The following is a 20,328-nucleotide window of genomic DNA, read 5'->3' as shown; positions in this document are numbered from 1 at the left end:
CTCTCCCACTGACATAAACCCTGTTTGTTTGATCGATTACATTCGGGCTTCCTGGCATTTGTTCCCGGGGACAGAGAGGACACTCTGTGTACATGGTGGGAAGGGACAGTCCTCCTGGGCAGGGCTGTAGGGCTGGGACAATCCTATTTCTGGGCCACGAGGGGTCTCAACCCTTCGTCTGGTCCTCCCCTTGTCTGATGCATGGGAGGAGGTGGGAAGAGAGGAGCCGGGGCTCTCGCATCCCCCCACCCCTTGCCAGCACACCTTCTCCCCAGGACGGAGCCCCCGGTGACTTTCTGTAGCCGCTCACCCCAGGCCTGCCGATCCTCTGAGCCATCGGGTGGGGAGGGCAGGCACTGACAGCCCATCCATCTCCCTGAGCCCAGCGCAAACAGTGAACTGTGCCCAGGGTGAGGCCCAGGGTGAGGCGCAGGGACGGTAGCCCCAGACCCTGCAGGCCAGGCTTGTACCCCTTGCAGCTGGGTGCTGGACCCCCAGCGCTGTCTCACTGGCTGCCTGGGGGCCGTGCAGGAGGCTGGGAGGCAGGCCCCTTGCCTCTCCTGTGTGGGCTCTTTCTCTCGGGGGGGCCACAGCCTGGGGCGTCCAACCCTCCACTTCCCCACCCAAGAAAGTGACAAACGCTGGTTCCCAGGTGCGCACCGAGGGCCCTCTGGGGCCTGATTCTGGGAGGCAGAGTCCCCAGCTTCCCTGAGAACAAGAGCCATGGCCTGACCCCCTCCCCTCCAAGCACAAAGACGCAGGGCATGGAGAGGGGGGTTTTATTGTGTAAAGAGGCCGATTGTACAAAGCAAAGATTGTACTGACACAGGTGGGGTGAGGGAGACCAAGAAGCCGGAATCAGGAGGATGGGGCGTTGGTATCCTGGTCCCCCTCCCCGCAAGTCATCAGGTGGTGGGCAGGGTCAGGGAGGACTGGTCAGCTGTGCCCTGCCCCCATTCCCTCGCCCCCATTACTGTACAAGAGCCAGCCAGGCTATATTCACTGACCCAGAAGAATATAGCAGGAGACCCTCAACACCCCACTCCAAATCCCTAAAATGCGTGAGGTCCCCTCATCTGGCTTTCGGTGCCTGTCAGCCCCCAGCCTCCTCCACAAGCAGCCTGGTCACCCTCCTTCTTCCCGGGGTCCTGGCAGCGAGCCGGGCCTGGACCAGGTGGTTTCAGGTTAGGAGGCTCGGAAAGGCTCCCCTTACCCTGCCCAGGTGCCTCAAGGGGCCACCCAAGACTCCCTCTTGGGCAGCCCACTAGGGCAGAGGGCTGGGCAGCGCAGGAGCCAGGCGGGCACTGAGGGTCAGCACAGAAACGGGTCCCGAAGGGGAGCCAGAGTGAGGTGGGCCCCTGGTGGAGGGCTGCAGTCCTGGAGACAGAAAGTTCCTCTCAATCCAGCCTGGAGGCAGGGGGGCCCCCCACCATCCCAGCCACAAGGGGCCTCCTGGCTCTGCCACTCAGGACTCAGCCACTCAAGCCCCCAGCCCTGACCGTAGTAATTTAAAGCTCAGAATGGTGGGTCGGGGGGAACATCGGGGGACCAGGGTCCCCGGCTTCCCCTGGTCCCTGCCCCTTGCAGGCTTCCATCTTCACACCCGCTGGATCTCAAACAGCTTCACATCTGTGTCGTACCAGACAGGTGGGTCCACGTTCCTGCGGAGGGAGTGGGCCGTCACCCAGGTGCCGGGAGGCCTTGCAGGAAAGACTGGGGAGGAGCGAGGCTGTCGTCCTCCCACCCTGATGTTCTCTGCCCCCTGCCCCTGGGGAAGTGGGTGCCCACCCTCCACCAGACAAGACCATCCTGGCTGACTGTCTTGACATTAACCCCACTACCCTAGTGGGGCACAGCCCCACTGAGCTGACCCTCGGGTGGATGCCAGACCCACCCAGGCCGGTAACTGCCCCACCCCCAAGGGGCCCACCTCAGATAGATGACGCCCCACATGTAGGTGCGGAACCACACGGCCGTGCCCGAGTTGGCCTGGTACTTGCGGATGAGGATGGGGTGGGGCACGGGCAGCAGCCCCACCAGGGTGCCATGTTGCAGGAACCGCAGGATCTCTGACTCGTCCGTCAGGCCCCTGCCAGGGAGAGGAGGGTCTCCAGTGTGCCCACTCTGAAGGTCAAGGGGAGCAGAGGGCTCACCCTGGACCCCCGAGGCCCATGCTCCCGGCCACACCCCCGCGCAGCCTGGGCTGGCCCCTCACAGCCCAGCCCGCCCAGCCCCGCCCCCAGCCTCACTTGTCAATGCAGATCTTCTCCACCTGGGGAACCAGCACCTGGAGTAGTCTCATGATGGTTTGCAGCGGCAGCTTCGACTTCCAGGAGAGGACCTGGGGGAGGGGCTGGGGTTCCTGGGCTGGCAAAACAGCCCCCAGAGGCTGTGGCATAGGCTTGACCCCTGACCTGAAATCACGGACTCCCCAAGGCAGAAGGCATCCCCGCTCATCACAGCAGGGGCCTGGTACAGGGCAGTGACTGCTACTCATGGGGAGAGCTGGGGCCTCTCACTGAGCGTGTCCTGTGTGCCAGAAAGTATCCCCTTTGATCCTCACAATGGCCTGATGAGGTAGGGACATTTATTATCCCCGTGCAAATGCAATTAGTGGTGATCTCAGGAATCACGTAAGGGAGTGGGCAAGTGATTTGGGGAAGGAAGTTGGAAAGGGTGATTTACTAAGAAAGGGCTGTGGATAACTGAAGCTTAACCCTGCTGGGGAACAAACTCTGGGACAGTGTAGACACAGGAAGCAACCAAGCCAGAGAAGCCAAGGTCATGAGACAGGACTGACCCCTAAGCTGACCCGGGCCAGTGCTTGGATTTGGACCCATTCCCATCCAAGCCTCTCCTGAGCTGTTCCCAGGGCCAGGAGCCCCGGACCCACCCCCGCACCTTGTACCATCTGTCCCACCCTCACCCACTCCGACGTCGGGCTCCACTGCCCACCGGCTGATGCGCTGGACAGTCGCCGCTGCTCGCGCCACGCCTGGCTGGGCTCCTGGTCCCGGGGAAGGAATAAGAGAGAGGGATGTGGGGAGAGGGTGCAGGGGGCTGGGGAGGGCAATGAGGTCTCCCCATTGGCCCATGTTGCAGGGAGGGGGCTCACTCCCAAAGCAGGGGATAGCCCAGCCCAGCACCTTTGCCCTGGGCCCCAGGCCCTGCCTGACCCTGCCCAGCCCAGTGACAGGTTTAGGGCCAGGAGCTGACTGAGCAGACCGGGTAAAGGCCAGCCCAGCCTAGATAAGGCTGACGGGTGAGGAGTCTCAAGGCCAAGGGATTGAGCCCGTGACCAATAAACAAGGGAGGGGTCTGTGAAAGGCACCCCCATCCCCAGAGAGTCATCAGTGCCAAGCCTGACGCCCTGGGCACTGGGCACCTGCCCCTCTGCTACACAGTGCTCCGGCCCGGCCTACACCTTGGAGGCCAGGGAGAAAGGGAAAGCCCAGCCTCGCCACCCAGCCCTGCCAGGAGTCCCCGCACCTACCTCCGAGGCTGGGCTGCACTCTGCCAAGTTCTGCTGGGGTGCAGGCTCCAGGGATCGCAAGGTGCCATCCTCTGACACCTGGGACTTCTCCGTCAGCTTCTCAATGCCTGGGGGGTGGGGTGGGGAGCCGTGAGGACTCCTGCCACAGTGCTCCTCCTAGAAAGCCTCTGCCTGGGGCCGGCCCCGAAAGTCTCCAACTTCCCCCCACTTCACAGATGCTGTGCCAGACCCCCCAACGCTCAGCCCCAAGGCCCGGTCCCCCCACCAAGCTGCCCCACCCGGGCCCCCCGTACCTCCACCCCCACCCTCGCCGCCACTGCACCGCACCCTGCCCCTCGCCGGCACCGGACCTGGGGTGGCCACCAGGCTGGCCTTGAGGGTGCCCGGCTCGGCGGGGGCAGCGGGGTGGGAGCCCTCCATAGAGACACCCTCCTGTGAGCTGGTGCGGGACAAGGCCTCGGGAGCCCGGCGGCGCCGCTGCAACGCCTTGTGGATGGCGGGCGGGTCCGTGGGCAGGTTGGCCAGCTGGTGGAAGACACTGCGCTTTCGGATGATGGCGTAGACCAGGTTGGAGTTGCCTGTGGGGAGGAAGCGTGTCTCAGGGAGGCCCCCTTGCCACCCCCTTCACCTGGGTGTCTTCGTGGGAGGGGGAGTTTGGACGACAGGAGGGTGTCTACCGCAGGGGGAGGCGACAGCACAGGGCACAGAAGAGAGGGAGCCAGGCAGGGCTGGCGTCGAGCAGCGTCTGTGGTCTGAGGCTACACCGGGATGCTACCTTTCAGGAAAAGAGCTTCTGTGCTGAGCTCCGCCCCTGCCCCTCCCTGGTACCTTCCGGACCCTCTCACCACCCAGCACTAAGGGGTAACAGCTGGCAGAGTGGGGCGGGCCCAGCGTGTCAGTGTCCCACCAAGCCAGCTGTTCAATATTTTGACTGTCCCCCAAGTCAGGTCACCGGGAAGAAGGACGATATGGCGTGTGCCTGTGCTCTGTTGCCCACGCTGAACGCCCTTGGCTCCCGGGGATATAAAAGACGCTTTTATGGGCCTTCAATGCCCCGTCCACCACTCTGGTCCCTGCCTCTCACCACCCTGCTCTGCTTCCACTTCAACACATCTCACCCCAGGGCCTTTGCATACATTGTGCTCCCCCCATGTTTTTCTACCCCTCCCCACCCCCATTCATCCCTCATAGATCAGTGCAAATATTACTTATTTGGGAAATAATAACTGCTGACATTTAGTTCACCAGGCAAGTGCTAAGTACTTTTCTGGGATTATTTTACTTAATCTTCTCAATATCCTCTGAGATGGAGACTCTGGGAATTATCATTATGACCATCTTACAGATGAAGAAACTGAGGCTCAGAGAGGCTATGTGCACACAGTCACAAAGCTAAGTGGCAAGGCCCTAACTGACACCAGGCAGCCCGGCATCTGTGACACCCAGCAGGACCATGCCACTCTGCACTTCCCTCTCAACAGATTTAAGATGGCCTGTTTGTCTGGGTGACCATCTGTTTGAAGTCCCGCTCCGTGCTCCCTCCCCAGCTATGAGCCTCACGGGGCAGAGGGCACTCTGCTTTGTTCCCCAGTGAATCCCCTGCACCTGGCACAGGGTTTGGTATGCAGTAGGTGCTCAATAAATGCACGCTGGACAAACAAACACGGGGGTGGAGGGCTGTGCCCTCCTCAGATGGGGAGGTGTCCTCGCCCACTGCCCACTCTGGTTCCTGCCCCCGAGGCCAGGCCAGGGGCTTGGACCGGTGCCTCACCGTCAAACTGGTACTGGATGATGTTGTTGAAGACCTCCAGGAGGAAGAAGACCAGGTGGTGGTTCTGGGCGGCAGAGAAGAGGAACCAGGTGGTGGAGAAGGCCTCCAGCAGGTGCAGCAGCTTGTTGGCGGCCACCATGGACAGGCTCTTGAGGTAGGGGGACACTGCAGGGGAGGGGTCGGCTCACTCCTGGGGCCCCCACCAACCACCCCAGCACATCCTGGGCCTGGGTGGGACACGATGCTACTGCTCCCACATCCTGCCTGCCCCCTGCCTGTGAAGTCCCCCGAAAAGTCAGGAAGACCAAGCGCCACAGGCTAAAGCCACACTGGCCATGCCTCCTGCAGAGCCCCAGGGCTCCACCCCGGCCCCTGCCCTGTGGACAGCCGCCGCCGTTTACAAAGCCACTCACACACTCCATCTCCCCCACTCCTCCCCGCATCTGAGAGGGAGGTGGACAGAGAGGAGACCGTCCCCATTTTACAGTTGAAGAAACTGAGGCTCAGAGAGGTTCATAAACTTGTCCAAAGTTCTCCAGTTATAAAATGATTGGGCAGGGATACAAACACAGGATCTTTAACTCTTTCTAGAACATCAAGCTGGGAATTCCTTGGCGATCCAGTGGTTAGGACTCCGAGCTTCCACTGCAGGGGGCCCAGATTCGATCCCTGGTCAGGGAACTAAGATCTCACAAGCTGCTCAGTGCAGCCAAAAACTAAAAATATTATTTTAAAAAGTTTAATAGAATGTCAAGCTGATATTCCATATATAATTAGACAGAGATTTTCTGCACAGCCTGTGAAGGGGGAGTCGGAAGTGCGAGGCTGCACACGGCTTGAAGTCACAGATTGATCTGTGTGCTTCCTTGCCCTGTGCCTTTCTCCCTCGGGATGGGGCAGGGTTGGTGGCTACCTTGTTCACAAGTGCATTCTCAGTGAAGATTTGTGGGGTGGAGCCAGTGATGGAAGGTGAGATTCTGGCCCCAGAACTCACAGTCCAACAATGCAGCTAGAGGTCGCCAAGGCCCTACAACATCCCACCCACCCTGGAGTCCAAACCGGACCACGGAGAAGTCAGCCCCTCCCATTCAGGACCTTCCTCTCCAAAAAGCAGCCACGCGGAAGTCATGCCGCCCCAGCCCTGGGCCCCGACCTTGCTGGGTCCCGTGCCCCTGTCAGCCTGAGCCCCCTCCCAGCTCGGAGGCAGCCATCTACAGCCCTTGCTTGTGGGCGGGGCCCTCGTCCAAACCTGCGCAGTCCAATACCTCAGGCGCAAGCCACATGTGGCCATTAAGTGCTAGAAACGTAGCCCTAATGGATGTGGGCTGTACGCATGGGACACACACACAAGATCTGGAAGACCGGATTCCAAAACGAATGGAGAATATCTCAATAATTTTGTATTCTGGTTACATATTGAGATGATGGTATTTTGGATACAACAGATTAAATTCAATATATAATAAAATTATTGTCACCTCTCTCTTTCTTTCCTTCTTCCTTTTTAATATGGCTACTAGAAAACTGACCAGTACATACTTGGCTGCCCTAATGTTTCCATTGTACCCAGCCGGTTTGAACCAGGGAGCCAGCGGCAGGTCAACCTGTGGCCTGGCGCCCCCTGGTGGTGAGCATGGGGGAAGGCGGGCTCTGGGGCCCCCTACCGTTGACGACGATGGTGAGCAGACAATCGAAGAGGGGCTGCAGCCGCTGGTGCCCGCTGGTGATGATCTTGTGGAAAACCTGTGCGGGGAGGCAGAGGAGCAGCCATGGGGTCCCTGGCGCCTCCAGACTCAGCCGAGGGGACGTTACACCACACCCCCAGGTCCTGACGGGAGCTCCCTCACCACAATGAGCAGGTCGGCGTGGGTGCCGGTGAAGACCGGGATGTCCATAGGCACGCGCACTGAGTAGGGCTTGTTCAGCCGCACCCCGAAGTTCCGTTCCCCGCTCAGAAGCAGCAGGATGAAGACGCCGATGTGCATCAGGCCCACCCGAGCTGCGGCACGTGGCATGGGAGGGGTCACCACGCTGGGTGGGGAGGGGAGGAAAGGAGCCCAGGGCAGGGACCCATCTTGGGGGTAAAGGGAGAAGCCCTTCCCGGGAGGTCGGGGCACCAGGCCTGAGCTGCTGGGAGGCAGGACAGACTGGCCGAGACTGCCCCTCCGCGAGGAACCCCCCAGGGATCCTCAGCCCACCCCAGCCTTACACTGATCTGCTCGGGCATCGTTGAGGAAGTAGAGGATGGGCACCAGGATATCCAGCACATCACTGCTCTTCAGCACAAAGAAGAGGAATTTCTGGGGGGAGGCGGAGACAGATGGGCAGAGTCAGGGGGAGGGGCAGCTCTGCCCCACCCTCTCCCTCTGCCGGGAGCCTCCCCAGACGCTGTCCCCATCCCTGAGGCAGACCACTGCCCGCCAGCCTGGGCCCCCGAGGCCGGCCCACCTTGTTGAAGTCGCAGAGCTTCCAGAAGAGGACCAGCAACTCCTGGTGGAACTGGATCTTCTTGGTGGAGTTGGGCAGGTAGGTCTGGAGCAGGGGGTTGGAGAGCAGCCGGGCTATGCCCTTGAGGATGAACTGGAAGTCCTGGGTGGGGGAAGGGCAGGGGCCTGTCGAGTCTGGCTCCCTACAATCCAGGCTTCCTGGCCAGGCCTCCCACAAATGCCTCCGAGCCCCCCAGGGCCTGATCCCACCTCTAGAGCCTGAGGGGCCCAGATGCCAGTGTCATCAACAGCTGTCCTGAGGGCAGCCCCTCAGAAGCTGGGTCCAGGGCAGGTCTAGAGAGCACCCCGCCCCTCCGCCAGACCACAGGTTCCCCATCTGCTCTTAGTGACCTCCTCACGTGCCCACCTGGACTCCTTGTTGACAGGTGACATCCTTCCACCCCTCCCCATCGCCCTGTGACACGTGAGGAGCATTCTATCCTCAGAGAGCTGTCATTCACTGAGCACCTTGCTGCCTGCTGGGCTGTGCTCTCAACTAATCCTCACTACAAGGCAAGGGCACAGTTACTGTCCCCATGTCATGTCATAGTTGCAGAGGTTAGAGCTCTGGGAGCACAAGGACCTCCCCCAACGTCACAAGACACAGGAACTCAGGTGGGACTGGCCTTTCCGTCCACTGTCATTCCCCCACCAAACCTGACATCAGAGCCGCCTCCTCCTGGAAGTCTTCCCGGCTACCCTCACCCAGTTGAGGCCATCAGCCCTTTTCTGAGTCTCAAGACCCTCGCGGTCCTGCCATCACTACTTCACCTGTGGTGGCCTGAGTCCACGGGGACCGTGGTTCCTTCATATAGGGGTCAGGACTCTCCCTACCCCCATCTCATCTGCATCCCCTCACACCCTGCAAGGCCACAACCTTTGTGGAGGGTGGGCAATCAAGAACCCACAAGAGCAAGGGCATCGTTGGACTCACCTCCTCGCGATGGATGCGGGACAGGTAGTTCACAAACAGGTTCTCGGGCCCTGGAGGCTGTGGAGGGCGGAGCCTGGGGTGAGCAGGTGCCTTCACCCCCTGCCCCTACACCAGGCCTAGGCAGTGCAGCAGTACCCCCTCTGACCCCAGATACCCCCACGAGGTGCCCACTGGATATCCTTTGCCCAGCTCCGCTAGAGGGCGTGCCACCCGCCCACAGCCAGGCAGGGCTGGCTGCCCTCCCTCTCCCGTCCTTACGTCAGCATCATCCATGGCTGTGCCTGTGGTGGTACCGTCCACGGTGGGCGTGGCGCAGTCATGGTCCAAGCTGACAATGAGCACTTGAGCAGCTTCCTCCACCAGGGGTTCCCGGTGGTCAGAGAAGAGCAGGTGGTTGTAGGGGATCCCGTAGCCCACAGGGTCATAGGCACACACGGTGTTGAGGAGGGAGGTGAAGAGGGGCAGGGCGTGTCTGCGGCAGGAGAGGAGGGGCGGGGCTTCAGAGACCCCACCCACCAGCCCAGCCCTCCCTCCGCCCCCTGCCGTGGCCAGGTGGGAGGGTCAGCCAGGCCAGCCCCCTCATTCCACAAGGGTTTCAGTGCCAGGCCGCCATCTTCGGGCCAGGAGTTCATCCCTTCCCACGAAGGAGAGACCCCTCCTCATCCTTGCCTGCATCTGGGACCCAGGCCAGGCTGGGCCAAGGCCAGAAGGAATTTATTACCAAGAGCGGGATGGCCAGTCCTGAGGGGCTCTTTGTAGGATAGCGTGCCCACACCCCTTAGATTTTCACCCCCAGGGGTTGAAGCCTATTGTTTTTTTAAATTAATTTTAAATTTTATTTATTATTTATTTATTTATGGCTGCGTTGGGTCTTCGTTGCTGCGCGTGGGCTTTCTCTAGTTGCCGTGAGCGGGGGCTGCTCTTCACTGCAGTGCGCGGGCTTCTCGTGGCTTCTCTTGTTGCAGAGCACAGGCTGTAGGTCTGCGGGCTTCAGTAGTTGTGGCTCGCGGGCTCTAGAGCGCAGGCTCAGAAGTTGTGGCTCGCGGGCCTAGTTGCTCTGCGGCGTGTGGGATCTTCCCGGGCCAGGGCTCGAACCTGTGTCCCTTGCATTGGCAGGCAGATTCTTAACCACTGTGCCACCAGGGAAGCCCTTTAATTATTTTTTAAAATACTTTTTAGAGCAGTTTTAGGTTCACAGCAAAATTGAGAGGAAGGCACCAGAGATTTCCCCCGTGAAACCTCTGCCCCAACACGTGCACAGTCTTCCCCACTATCGACATCCCCCACCAGGGTGGTACACTTGTTACAACTGTAGACCCTACATCGACATATCATTTTCACCCAGAGTCCACAGCTTACATCAGGATTCACTCTTTTCTTTTTTTTTTTCGGCCACACCACAGCTTGTGGGATCTTAGTTCCCCGATCAGGGATCGAACCTGGGCCCTCAGCAGTGAAAGCACTGAGTCCTAACCACTGGACCACCAGGGAAGTCCCCAGGGTTCACTCTTGACGCTGTATGATCTACAGGGTTGGGCAAATGTATAAAGGACATGCCCCTGACGTTTTTGAGGGGCAGGTACCCTTCCTTGGGGCTTCAGAGAAGGGCTGGAGGGCCCACAGGGAAGGCGGGCTTCCCCTTGGGAGGCAAAGCATGTGCCCCATGCCCCAGCCCCCAGGCCACAGAATGACTCCGTTCAGAGATTTGTAAGATATCAGAGGTCAAGCTCCTCATCTTACAGATGAGGAAACTGAGACCCAAGGGGGTTGATCAAGTGGCAAAGTGGCCATTTGCCCCATAATGCAGGTGAGAAAGAAAACTCTGGCCAGCTTTTGACCGTGCCTGGTGGAGGGAGTCACCTGGGTTCTCGCTCCTTCTGGGAGCTGGGGGCTGGGGTGGGGGAAAGGGGCAGCCAGCCAGCAAAACCTGAAGGATGAGGCCTGCCATGTGGGAATAAGAGTCTAGAAGAGGGTGAACCATGACACTGAGGGGCACTAACCCCTGTGCAGCCAGCGCACAGCTGGAGCTGCACAGCTGGAGCACGTGTACCTGCTCTAAATACTCAATCCAGCCATGGGTCACCTCCATGTGCTCCTATGCCCCCCACTGCCCATAAATGCCCCCATGTGGGCAGGGCTTCCCCACCCTTCAGGGTATTTATCACGCCCCCTCTCCACCCACTGAATAAACTGTACAGCCCAGGGAATTCCCTGGCGGCCCAGTGGTTAGGACTCGGTGTTTTCACTGCCGAGGGCCCGGATTCAATCCCTGGTTGGGGAACTAAGATCCTGCAAGCCCCACGGTGCGGCCAATAAAAATAAAATAAATTACACTGTCCAATACAAGCTACATGTAGCTATGGAGAGCTTAAAATGTGGCTGGTCTGAAGTGAGATGTGCTGTGAATGTAAACTAAACACTTGATTTTGAAAACTCACTATGAAAAGGGAATGCAAAACATTTCAATAATTTTGTATAGTGATTACGTGTTAAATGCTAATATTTCAGATATATTGGGTTAAATGAAATACATTATTAAAATTAATGTCACCTGTTTCTTTTTTATTTTTAAAGGTCTCTACTAGAAATGTTTAACTTGCATGTGTGGTTCACATTATATTTCTACTGGATAGCAGGGCTCTAGATGGAGGGCCCAGGCATGGGTCATCCAGGGCCCCCCAATGGGACATGGGACAGAGCTGGCGTAAGGTGTGACTGTTCTTATAGGTCATCACCACGAGGGGGCAGCACATCCCCTCAAATAAGACTCACAGGGCTGGCAAACGGCCTCAGCGCTGGGCTGCCTGGAACCAAGAGGAGGAGAAATGGAAAGAAAGGCCAGGGGCCCCTCACCTGTTCTCTGTGGAACAAAAAAACTGCACCCATGGATTGACGCTGCTGCTGTCTGGAGCTGGGGGCAGGTACATGGCCTCAGAAAAGCACGTCAGCAGCAGTTTCAGCAGCTCCATCCTTGGGCAGGGAGGACAGAGGAGAGGGTTCAGTACCTGAGGACCGCAGTTCTCCTGTAGGAGGGCGCGCCCACCCGGCCCCGCCCCAGCTCAGGTCCATGAAAAGAAATGACTCCATTTTATCCCTGTGAGGCTGAAGTTGGGTCACGAGCGGGCAGGGTCTCCTTGGAAGACCCCACGCGTGGTTCCCTCTCTGAACCGTGCAGGGGGCCAGGCCTGGGGTCCAGCTACTTCCTCAGCAAGCTCACCGGTTCATGTCGTGGTTGTAGTTGGGCTGGGGGGAGTGAGCAAAGCCCACGCCAGCCTCCCAGATGTATTCACAGCTGTCCAGAGAGTGGATGTCCTCCGCCGAGTCCTGGGGACAGGGTCAGAGAGAAATCAGGCCAACCCAAGCCCCCCGCTATCCTTGGGGGCAAAGACCCTCATATTCTCCTAAAGACAGACCCTCAAAATGCCCCAGGTGCTAATGCACACGGGAAGAAATGAATGTTCTCGACCTCTTGAAAGCTCCTTTTCCTTCAGTCTGGTACTTGCTCAATCCAGTTTGAGACAGGGAGAGAGAGACAGGGAGGGAGCAGAACGGAATCAGGTGCCCCTGGTGGTGCGTGGGAGTGGGGGACGGAGAACAGTCAAGGTCCGGTCCACGGGTCCACGGGCAGTGAGAGGGCCAGGGCTCCTGTGTGTAAGCCCCACTCCTCCACCCACGGCCCAGGCCAAGACAATGGGTGCTTGTGCCCGATCTCCTGGATGCAGCGGGCAGGGCCGGGCACCAGCTGGCTCCCCTCCAGCCGTGCCAGCCACCGCCCCCTCCCCGGGACCATGCGTGCCAGGCAGCCCCACCTTCCTGGAGCAGCCCCTGCCCAAGGGAATTTCAAGCGGCCCCAACCTGGGACCAGAGCCCTCCTCGGCCCGGGGGGCGGGGATTGGGGGGCTCTCACCACGGTGCTCCTCCGGTGGCTCTGGACGGTGAAATCTGGGCAGAAGAGCAGATCAGCGACGGCCAGGAGCAGGGACTCAGCCAGGGGCCGCGCATTCTCGTCATCGTCCTCTCCCTGCTTGGGACACAGCGCCTATAGGCCCCCTCAGTCGTAGCTGGCTAAGGAGAGGTGGCCCCAGGACTTGGAGGGGGGATGGGAGGAGGACGGGGTCTGGGCCCAGGCAGACACTTGCGGGCAGAGGGATGGAGGAAGAGGTGGGAGAAGGAACCGGAAGTAGACCCCTAATCACCCCAAACCTCCCAAGGCAGAAGCGGGACAGAGTGGGGAAGCGGGGCTGGGACCAGTGAGGAGACCTTCCCACTGACTGGGAGGGGACAGGTGAGGCCCCTAAACTCTAGAGCCTCAGCCCTGCTGGGAATCACTGCCCACCTCCCCACCCCCCTGCCAGTTGCTTGGACAGAAAGCCAGGGAGGGGGTGGGGCAGCGGGGGGGGGGAGGGCCCAGCTGCCCTGCCCCCATCTCTGCCCAGCTGTAGAGGCAGAGATCCCCATGGGAGAGAAAGCGGGGGCTCAAGGAGGAAGAGCTGGCCCCCCTTCTCAGCAGCACCCGCACCGCCCCTACATCTGCCCTTCCCAAACCCCAGAAGAGGTCTGGAGGAATGTGGCCGGCCCTGAAGGGGTTCCTTCCCTGTCACCACAACTCCACCTCCCGCCCAGCCCCGGCCAGGTCCACAGACCGCTCCTCGCCCGGCCCCGGGCACTGTGGACCAGAAGAAGCCCCTCCAGTCAGGGTCCTCAAAGATGTAGGGCAGCACGCGCGTGAGCAGCCGGCTACAGTTCAGGACAATCTGCTTCTCCTTCTCCGAATGGCAGCCGCTCTCAGCTCCCTGCACCAGCTTCTCAACAGCCTGCGAGCATGGGCAGAGAGGCATGCTGGCAGGCTAGGGAGTGGGGCCCTGGCACTTGGGGTCAGGCTGGGCACCCCAGGCTTCAGAGGGGGAGAGACAGTGGGGCCACCCTACCGGACCGCCTCTCCAGACAGGGTCAGCCAGCCCAGGAGGATGGGACACGGGCCAGGGAGCAGCTTAGAGCATCCTGGGAGCGAGACCCAGCCCACCACTCACTGGCTGAGATCTTGCTAAGTGACCAGCCATCTGGCCCTCAGTTTCCTCCTCTGTTAAATGGCGACATTGACAGTACCAACCACACAGGTGAGCTACATGAGCTGACCTATGGAAAGTGTCACCCACAGGCAGCCCTCACAGGCAGTCCTCACAGGAAGTGGCACCATCACTTCCCCCAGAGCCCAGCCAGGGGGAGAAGTGAGTGAAGACTTGGGACCACTCCAACCTGGACGGAGGATTTCCTGGGTGCCTTCCCTCTTGGACCACAGGGCTGGGCCAGCTCCAGCCTCCCTGGGAGGGTGGGAAATGCTCAGGTGGGAGTGGCAGTGAGGGCCCGGGCACCCTTCACCTTGTAGCACAGAGTGGCCAGGTTGGAGGGCGACTCCTCTCGCACTGCCCGGATCTCCGCTGCCGGCACCAGTGCAAAGACATCCTGCACCGAGGTGGCCGTGTCTGCCCAGAACTGGTCCCAAAAGGCGTCATCAGTGGCTTCCACAGGCTGTGGGGAGATACGGTATCCAGAGCTGCACTGTCTCTTGCCAGCAGGTCCACAGTTTGCCCACCCTTTAGCCAAGGGAGCCTCCGAAAGGGAAGCCCCCTACTCCATCCCTGCTGGTGCCAGGAGCCTTCCCACATGGGAGACATCCTTCAGCCACCATGAGCCCCGGGTGGCACAGGCAGGCTGGGGACACTTGACACAGATGGTCAGGGGCCAGCTGGACACTGAATCCAGTAGCCAAAGCCCAGCCCAGTCCCTGAGGGACTGTGTGACCCTGAGTAACTCACCATCCCCCTCTGGCAGGCCCTCCCCATCTGGGGGCCTCCCCAGGCCACACCCCCAAATCAAGCGCCCAGGGACCAGAGCCAGGCTGTGCCCCTCCCCCTAGGAAGAAGACAAGGGGACATATGCTCATTTCCATTCACCCAGGCTGCCCCCTTGGCCCCAGCCTCCACCCTCTGCTGGTATACCCAACAGATGCCAAATCTAAAGGAGTCATCCCGCGGCTCTCTGACAACATCTGCTCCTCTCGGTACCCACCACCTGTGCTGCAGTTCAGGCCCCTCTTGCCAGGGCCCCACCTCCAAATTCACCCCCTCAATCCCACCTCCACGCTGTCCCCAACACGCATTCAAAACACAGCACCAGGGCTTCCCTGGTGGCGCAGTGGTTGAGAGTCCGCCTGCCGATGCAGGGGACGCGGGTTCGTGCCCCGGTCCGGGAAGATCTCACATGCCGCGGAGCGGCTGGGCCCGTGAGTCACGGCCGCTGAGCCTGCGCGTCCGGAGCCTGTGCTCCGCAACGGGAGAGGCCACAACAGTGAGAGGCCCGCGTACCGCAAAAAAAAAAAACAAAAAAACACACAGCACCAAAGGCATTGTTCCCTCAACAAAGATCTTAGGGCTCCCCACTGCCTGCAGAGTCCAGACCTCGGCCAGAGAGTCAGCCAAGATCACACCTAAACGCACATACAAGCCACACACGTGCACGTACACATACATGGACACATGTACATACACAAGTGTGCACAGGTATGTGTGTACACACACACCTGTTTTTACTATCTCAACAACACAGCCCTGCCATACTTCCTCTTTGCCTTTGCTCAGACTCTCCCCTCTTCCCAGCACGCCCGCCCCTTCTAACACATCCCAAAGTCCCACCGGTCCTATCAAGGCAACATGCCTTCAACACACGTATGCCTTTTAAGTTATATAGTCGGTCATATAGACAACCAATTTGAATCATGGACTCCACTTGTAGAAATCTTTCCTGAGGAAATGGCCTGAGAAGTGCAGGTATGAGGATGTTTACTGAAGGGTTGATAACAGTGAAAAGTTGGAATCAACCTAAATAACCAACAACTGGGGAAATGCTTGAACAGTTAAGGCACCCGCATACAGTGGAATATTACACAGCCATCGGAATCACGTCTTCAAAGAATATGAATGAATGGAAAATGCTCACAGTACAACGTTATATGAAAAAGGCAAGATATAAAACCAACTATAGGGGACTTCCCTGGTGGCGCAGTGGTTAAGAATCCGCCTGCCAATGCAGGGGACACGAGTTCGAGCCCTGGTCCGGGAAGATCCCACATGCCGCGAAGCAACGAAGCCCATGCGCCACAACTACTGAGCCCACGTGCCACAACTACTGAAGCTCGCATGCCTGGAGCCCATGCCCCACAACAAGAGAAGCCACTGCAATGAGAAGCCCGTGCACCACAACGAAGAGTAGCCCCCGCTAGCTGCAACTAGAGAAAGCCTGCGCGCAGCAACAAAGACCCAACGCAGCCATAAATAAATAAATACATTTATTTTTAAAACCTAACTATAGGATGATCACAATTTTGTGTTAAATGATACAGGAATAAAAGCCTAGAAGAAAATGACAGAATGTCAATGGCAATTATCTCATGGGGTGGTTATTCTTTTCTTTATATTTTTCTGTAAGCGCATGTATTACTATTTTTTCCTTTTGAATGTTCATCGGTTTGAGGGGCGTCCAAGACACTCTTACTCTTCTGAATAGCACTTCCTGCATGAGATCTTCCTGGGTTGCTCCAATCAACCTAGACTTTTGTCTTCTCTGAAAGGGCTGATGATGGGGCCCTGCTACCACACCACAAACCCGCATGCAATATGCATGTCTTACCATCAGAAAAAAATATGAATCTTGTTAAAAAATAATTCTGTTCTCTGAAGCCGCTTCTTCCAAGAAGTCTCCCAGAGCTTGGACCAGCGGGCTCCCTCCCACCTTGGAACCCCCCTCAGTCACTCATAGTCCCCAACAGGTCTGGGTGCGCTTGCCTGGAGGCCCCACTAGTCCATCAGCCCTTCTTCCCTGACCGTGCACTTGAGGCATATGGAAGACACTCAGCCAATATTTGTTCAGCCAAAGGCTGTAATTAGTCCTAGAGAGAGATCCCTTCAGCCCCGCCACGGGGCAGAGCTGAGCACCAGTAGGGCTGCCCAAACTCAGGCCGGGCCACAAGCCTCCCCAGGGTCCAGGTTTACCCTAGCCCACCCCCCAAACAATGCCCCCCTCTGAGGTACAGGGCAGTATGTGGCCATGGCCTTCAGGGCAGGCCTGGCACCAGGACGTGCTCAGTTCCAGAACTGGTAGAGCGAGTTAGCCGGGCAGAGAGGAACAAAGACCAAAGGAGGGTCCCTGGGGCTGGGGTTTGCTGGCCCACACGCCCTCAGTCCAGACAGCTCTCTGACACTCACTGGGATCCAGGGGAAACACATCCCCGTGTGGGTGGCCGGGGCGGGAGTGGGGAAGGAACATCCCAGAAAACGTGCAGAGCCCCCCACCATCTGGGAACACCTCTGGGATGCCACCCTCCCCCACCTCCCACATAGCCACTACCCCCTTAAAGGGGCAGACACTCATCAAGTGGAGTTGACCTCTGACCTAGTTCATCAGGTAAGTGTCACCTGGGGATTGAATTCAAAATGAGGAGAGAGCCTTGGGAGGGAACTTGGGAGGCCCCAGGGCAGCCCAGACCTGAAGCAGATGAAAGTCCCAGCTCTGGGAGCTGGCCCTGAACTTCAAGAGTAAAGACTTTCACCTCCCCCACCCCCAACTTGGGCCTCCCCACCTGGTCCCAGCTGTGGCTCAGACACTTCAGTTTGGTGACCATTACCTGATCATACCAGGCTAACCTGATGTTACAGGTACTGCCAGGGTCACTGGAACTTTTGTTGGAGGGGGGACATGGCTTAGCCCCTGCCTCAGTTACCCCAGCTGGGCTCCACCCAACGCAAGGAAGCTTCTAAAATCCAAGCCAATTTCTTTGCTGGAGGTGGGCAGGCCCATGCTGCCAGGGGCACTGAGCTACCCTGGTGGGAAACCAGATATTCTTAGCATAGCTTTACCAGGACCTGCTCAGACCAAAGCCCCTGCCAGCCTGGGGGACCAGCTGCATCTTTTGAACCTCTCTGGTGGTGGGGAGAAGGGAAGGACCAGCAATGCTCTAGCCTGCTAAGGGTGACCTGTACCGGAGGACTGTGTCACAACGGCATTCACACACACGTACATGTGCACACATGTAAACATGGACCCACCCGGTATCATCTGACCTATGGCAAACAATCTCCAAATGGGCAGGATCTAGGAGAGGGTCCCAGGTCCAGGAATGTGCCCCCGCCAGGGCCACACCCACACCAGGAAAGGCTCTGGAAACACAGCCAAAGCTGCTGGCCCTCAGGACCAGGGTCAGGCCTAGCCCGAGGCAGGAAGAAAACAGGATGCAGCACAGGAAGGCAGGGAAGGCCGAGCAGTGGCAGCTCCGGCCCAGGCCACGGGAAAAGGTGCTGGGTCTGTTTGTCTGCTGCCCAGAGCAAAAATCTGTGTTCACAGCACAGCCTCTGAAGGCCTGGGACAGGAAGACACCTTGTGGACACAACTGGCCTGAATCTCCTTGGGGACACCGAGTGGCAAGGTCTGGAAATGCCATCTCGGATCTGGTCCCGTCTCTTGAGCTGCCCAAGCCGGGTCACTACATAGGGCAGGTGGCCTCATTCCTGAGGGTCTCTCCCTCCAGGCAGCCCAGGCCCCCTCCCACCTGCAGGGCCCAGGGCCCTCCAGAGGGAGACCCAGGCTGGTCTCTGGCTCCAGTCCTGTCCCAAGCCAACTCACTGTCCCCAGCTGGGAAACGAGACAGCACCATCTCAGTCAGCCCTGTCACAGGGCCACAGCCAGGGAAAGATGAAGGCACTCTGTATTTTGGGGAGGGGACCGGAGCATATAGGAATCTTGTCCACACAGATCCTTTGGGACGTGGCCCTGCTGGCCTGGCAAAGGACCCTGGCTGCTGAGGCTACAGCCCATACCTCGTTCCTCCAACAAGGTGTTCCCCCCCCACCAGGTAGGTAAACATGGAGGCCTCCCTTCCTTCCTCTCCCTATGGACCCGCACTGAGAGGATGGCCCACCTGCCACCCTCAGATCCAAGCACCAGAAATAACCAGGAGCCATGGGGGAAGTGGAGAGAAGCAAGGCCTGGTTTCCATCAAACGCCTCTCAGCTGGGGCTGGACTCTCCAGCCGGGCTGTTTGCCGGGCTCCTGACCTTTCTCTTGTGGGATCGAGAGAGTGTGGGACCAGAGGCCTGGCCTCTGCAGCTGTGACCAGCTGGCTGTGGGGAAATGGCTCCCCTGAACCCACTCTAATCGCCTAGAGCCAAAGACAGCCCTGGGGGCGGGCGTAGGAGGAAAGTCCCAGATGGCGGCAGGTCCTGACTCCCTTGAAAGCGGGGGATCTGAGGAGTGAGAGCTGGGCATCTCTGTGGCCAGAGCAGCCTGGCTCCAAGAGTGAGGAGAGAGGGGTGGGCAGGGAAGAAGCCTTGCTGGGGCCAGGTCCTTGCGCTGGGGGCAAGGAGGTGGCCTCTGTGCCACTTGTGGACTCAGGGGAGAGTGCAAGCATGGCCTAGGGTGAAAGATGCCCTCAGGTATCAAGGGCAGCCTGGACCGTTCTTAGCCCTGACCCAGAGAACAGAGGGTACCTGCAAACACAGCCAACCCCACCGCTGGGCCTCAAAGGGGGAGCCCCCTGGAGCAGTGGTCCCCAGCTGGGAACCTGGATTCCATAGAGCTGGAAGCAGGTCCCCTTGCCAGGCTGCAGCGCTGCCCGCCACTCTGCATGTTCCCAGCAAGACCTGGGCCTTCCCTGGCCGTGGGCATCGACCTGGGCCCAGCGAGGCCGCGGCCGCTGCCGCGAACCAGCTGTTTCGCGGATCCGGGAGGGCGCCGGCCGGCTTTGTTTGCATTGAGTCAGCCGGGTCTGTGCCTCCGGCACCCGCGGGCACCGAGGGGCAGGGAGGAGAGCAGGGAGGTGTTTTGGGGCGGGGGAGGAGGCTGGAGATGCGAGGCTGGAGGGGCTTGGGAGGGGGGTGGACAGAGGGGCGGACATTGGCGACGCCGGCTTGGAGAGTAGGCACACGTCAGCCTAAGGTGGCAGCAGCAGCTGCGGGAAAAGGGATGTTCCCGGGAGAGAAGGCCGGGGGTGGGGGCTAGGGGATGCAGCCCTGGGATACAGGCCAAGGGGTCTCGCTCCGGCCCTGGCCTCAGCGTCACCCTCCTGGCCATCTGGTCCCCCTATCTCCCGGCAAGCCAAGTTCTTGCAGCCCCCCCAGCCCTGCCCAGCCCCCAGCCCGGCAGGTGGATGGGGAGGCCGGGGCCCCGGGCGCACCTGCGTCTTGGTGGTGAGCTGGATCACCGCCTTTCGGAAGTTCAGCTTGGAGTCCGCCGACCCCATATCGCTGGAGCCCGCTCCGGCCCGGCCCTGGCCCTGACTCCCGCCCGGGCCCCGGCTCGGTATCCAGCTCCAGCTCCGCGGGCCCAGCTGCTCTCGCAGGAGCGGACCGGCGCACCCCACCCGCTCGCCCGGCGTCGACCCCGCCCCCTCCTGGCTCCTCCTCTCCGGGCTCCGCCCCCCGCACCTGCCGCTCCCCGCACCGCCCATTCCCGGCTCCCGGGGTCTGCCCCTCCGATCCACTGCTGCCCCACTCCCCGGGTCTTTCCCAGCCGGACCGGTTGCCTCTGCGACCTTTCTTCTGCGTGGCAGCGTTATCCCCGCTCGGTCTCTCCCATTTCCACCCAGCCCCCGGGG

At 59.6% G+C, this 20,328-nt stretch overlaps 1 protein-coding gene across 7 annotated transcripts; it reads right to left on the bottom strand.

The window, feature by feature from the left end:
- Positions 1 to 736: 736 nt before the first annotated feature.
- On the bottom strand, positions 737 to 20,116 carry HID1 (HID1 domain containing). Of its 7 annotated transcripts, none has more exons than XM_032617787.1 (19): positions 19,909 to 20,116; positions 14,064 to 14,213; positions 13,328 to 13,498; positions 12,592 to 12,705; positions 11,902 to 12,008; positions 11,538 to 11,654; positions 8,943 to 9,156; positions 8,685 to 8,741; positions 7,713 to 7,853; positions 7,474 to 7,564; positions 7,112 to 7,263; positions 6,929 to 7,007; positions 5,265 to 5,429; positions 3,844 to 4,071; positions 3,494 to 3,600; positions 2,927 to 3,007; positions 2,250 to 2,341; positions 1,931 to 2,089; positions 737 to 1,661 (listed from the first exon to the last, which is right to left on the bottom strand). In XM_032617787.1, exons 1-19 carry the CDS (start codon positions 19,972 to 19,974, stop codon positions 1,598 to 1,600), a joined length of 2,355 nt encoding a protein of 784 aa, XP_032473678.1. In that variant the 5' UTR covers positions 19,975 to 20,116; the 3' UTR covers positions 737 to 1,597. The 7 variants fall into 7 exon arrangements, with proteins under 7 accessions (XP_032473678.1, XP_032473672.1, XP_032473675.1 ...); XM_032617781.1 differs by having other exon boundaries at positions 763 to 1,661; positions 2,250 to 2,362; positions 2,927 to 3,013; positions 19,909 to 20,078; XM_032617784.1 differs by having other exon boundaries at positions 763 to 1,661; positions 2,250 to 2,353; positions 2,927 to 3,013; positions 19,909 to 20,078.
- Between the last annotated feature and the right edge of the window lie 212 nt (positions 20,117 to 20,328).

The sequence above is a fragment of the Phocoena sinus genome, chromosome 20 (assembly GCF_008692025.1).
Source record: "Phocoena sinus isolate mPhoSin1 chromosome 20, mPhoSin1.pri, whole genome shotgun sequence".
Classification (NCBI taxonomy): domain Eukaryota; kingdom Metazoa; phylum Chordata; class Mammalia; order Artiodactyla; family Phocoenidae; genus Phocoena; species Phocoena sinus.
Note: the sequence above shows the minus strand (reverse complement) of the source record. Positions and strands in the feature narration are given on the sequence as shown.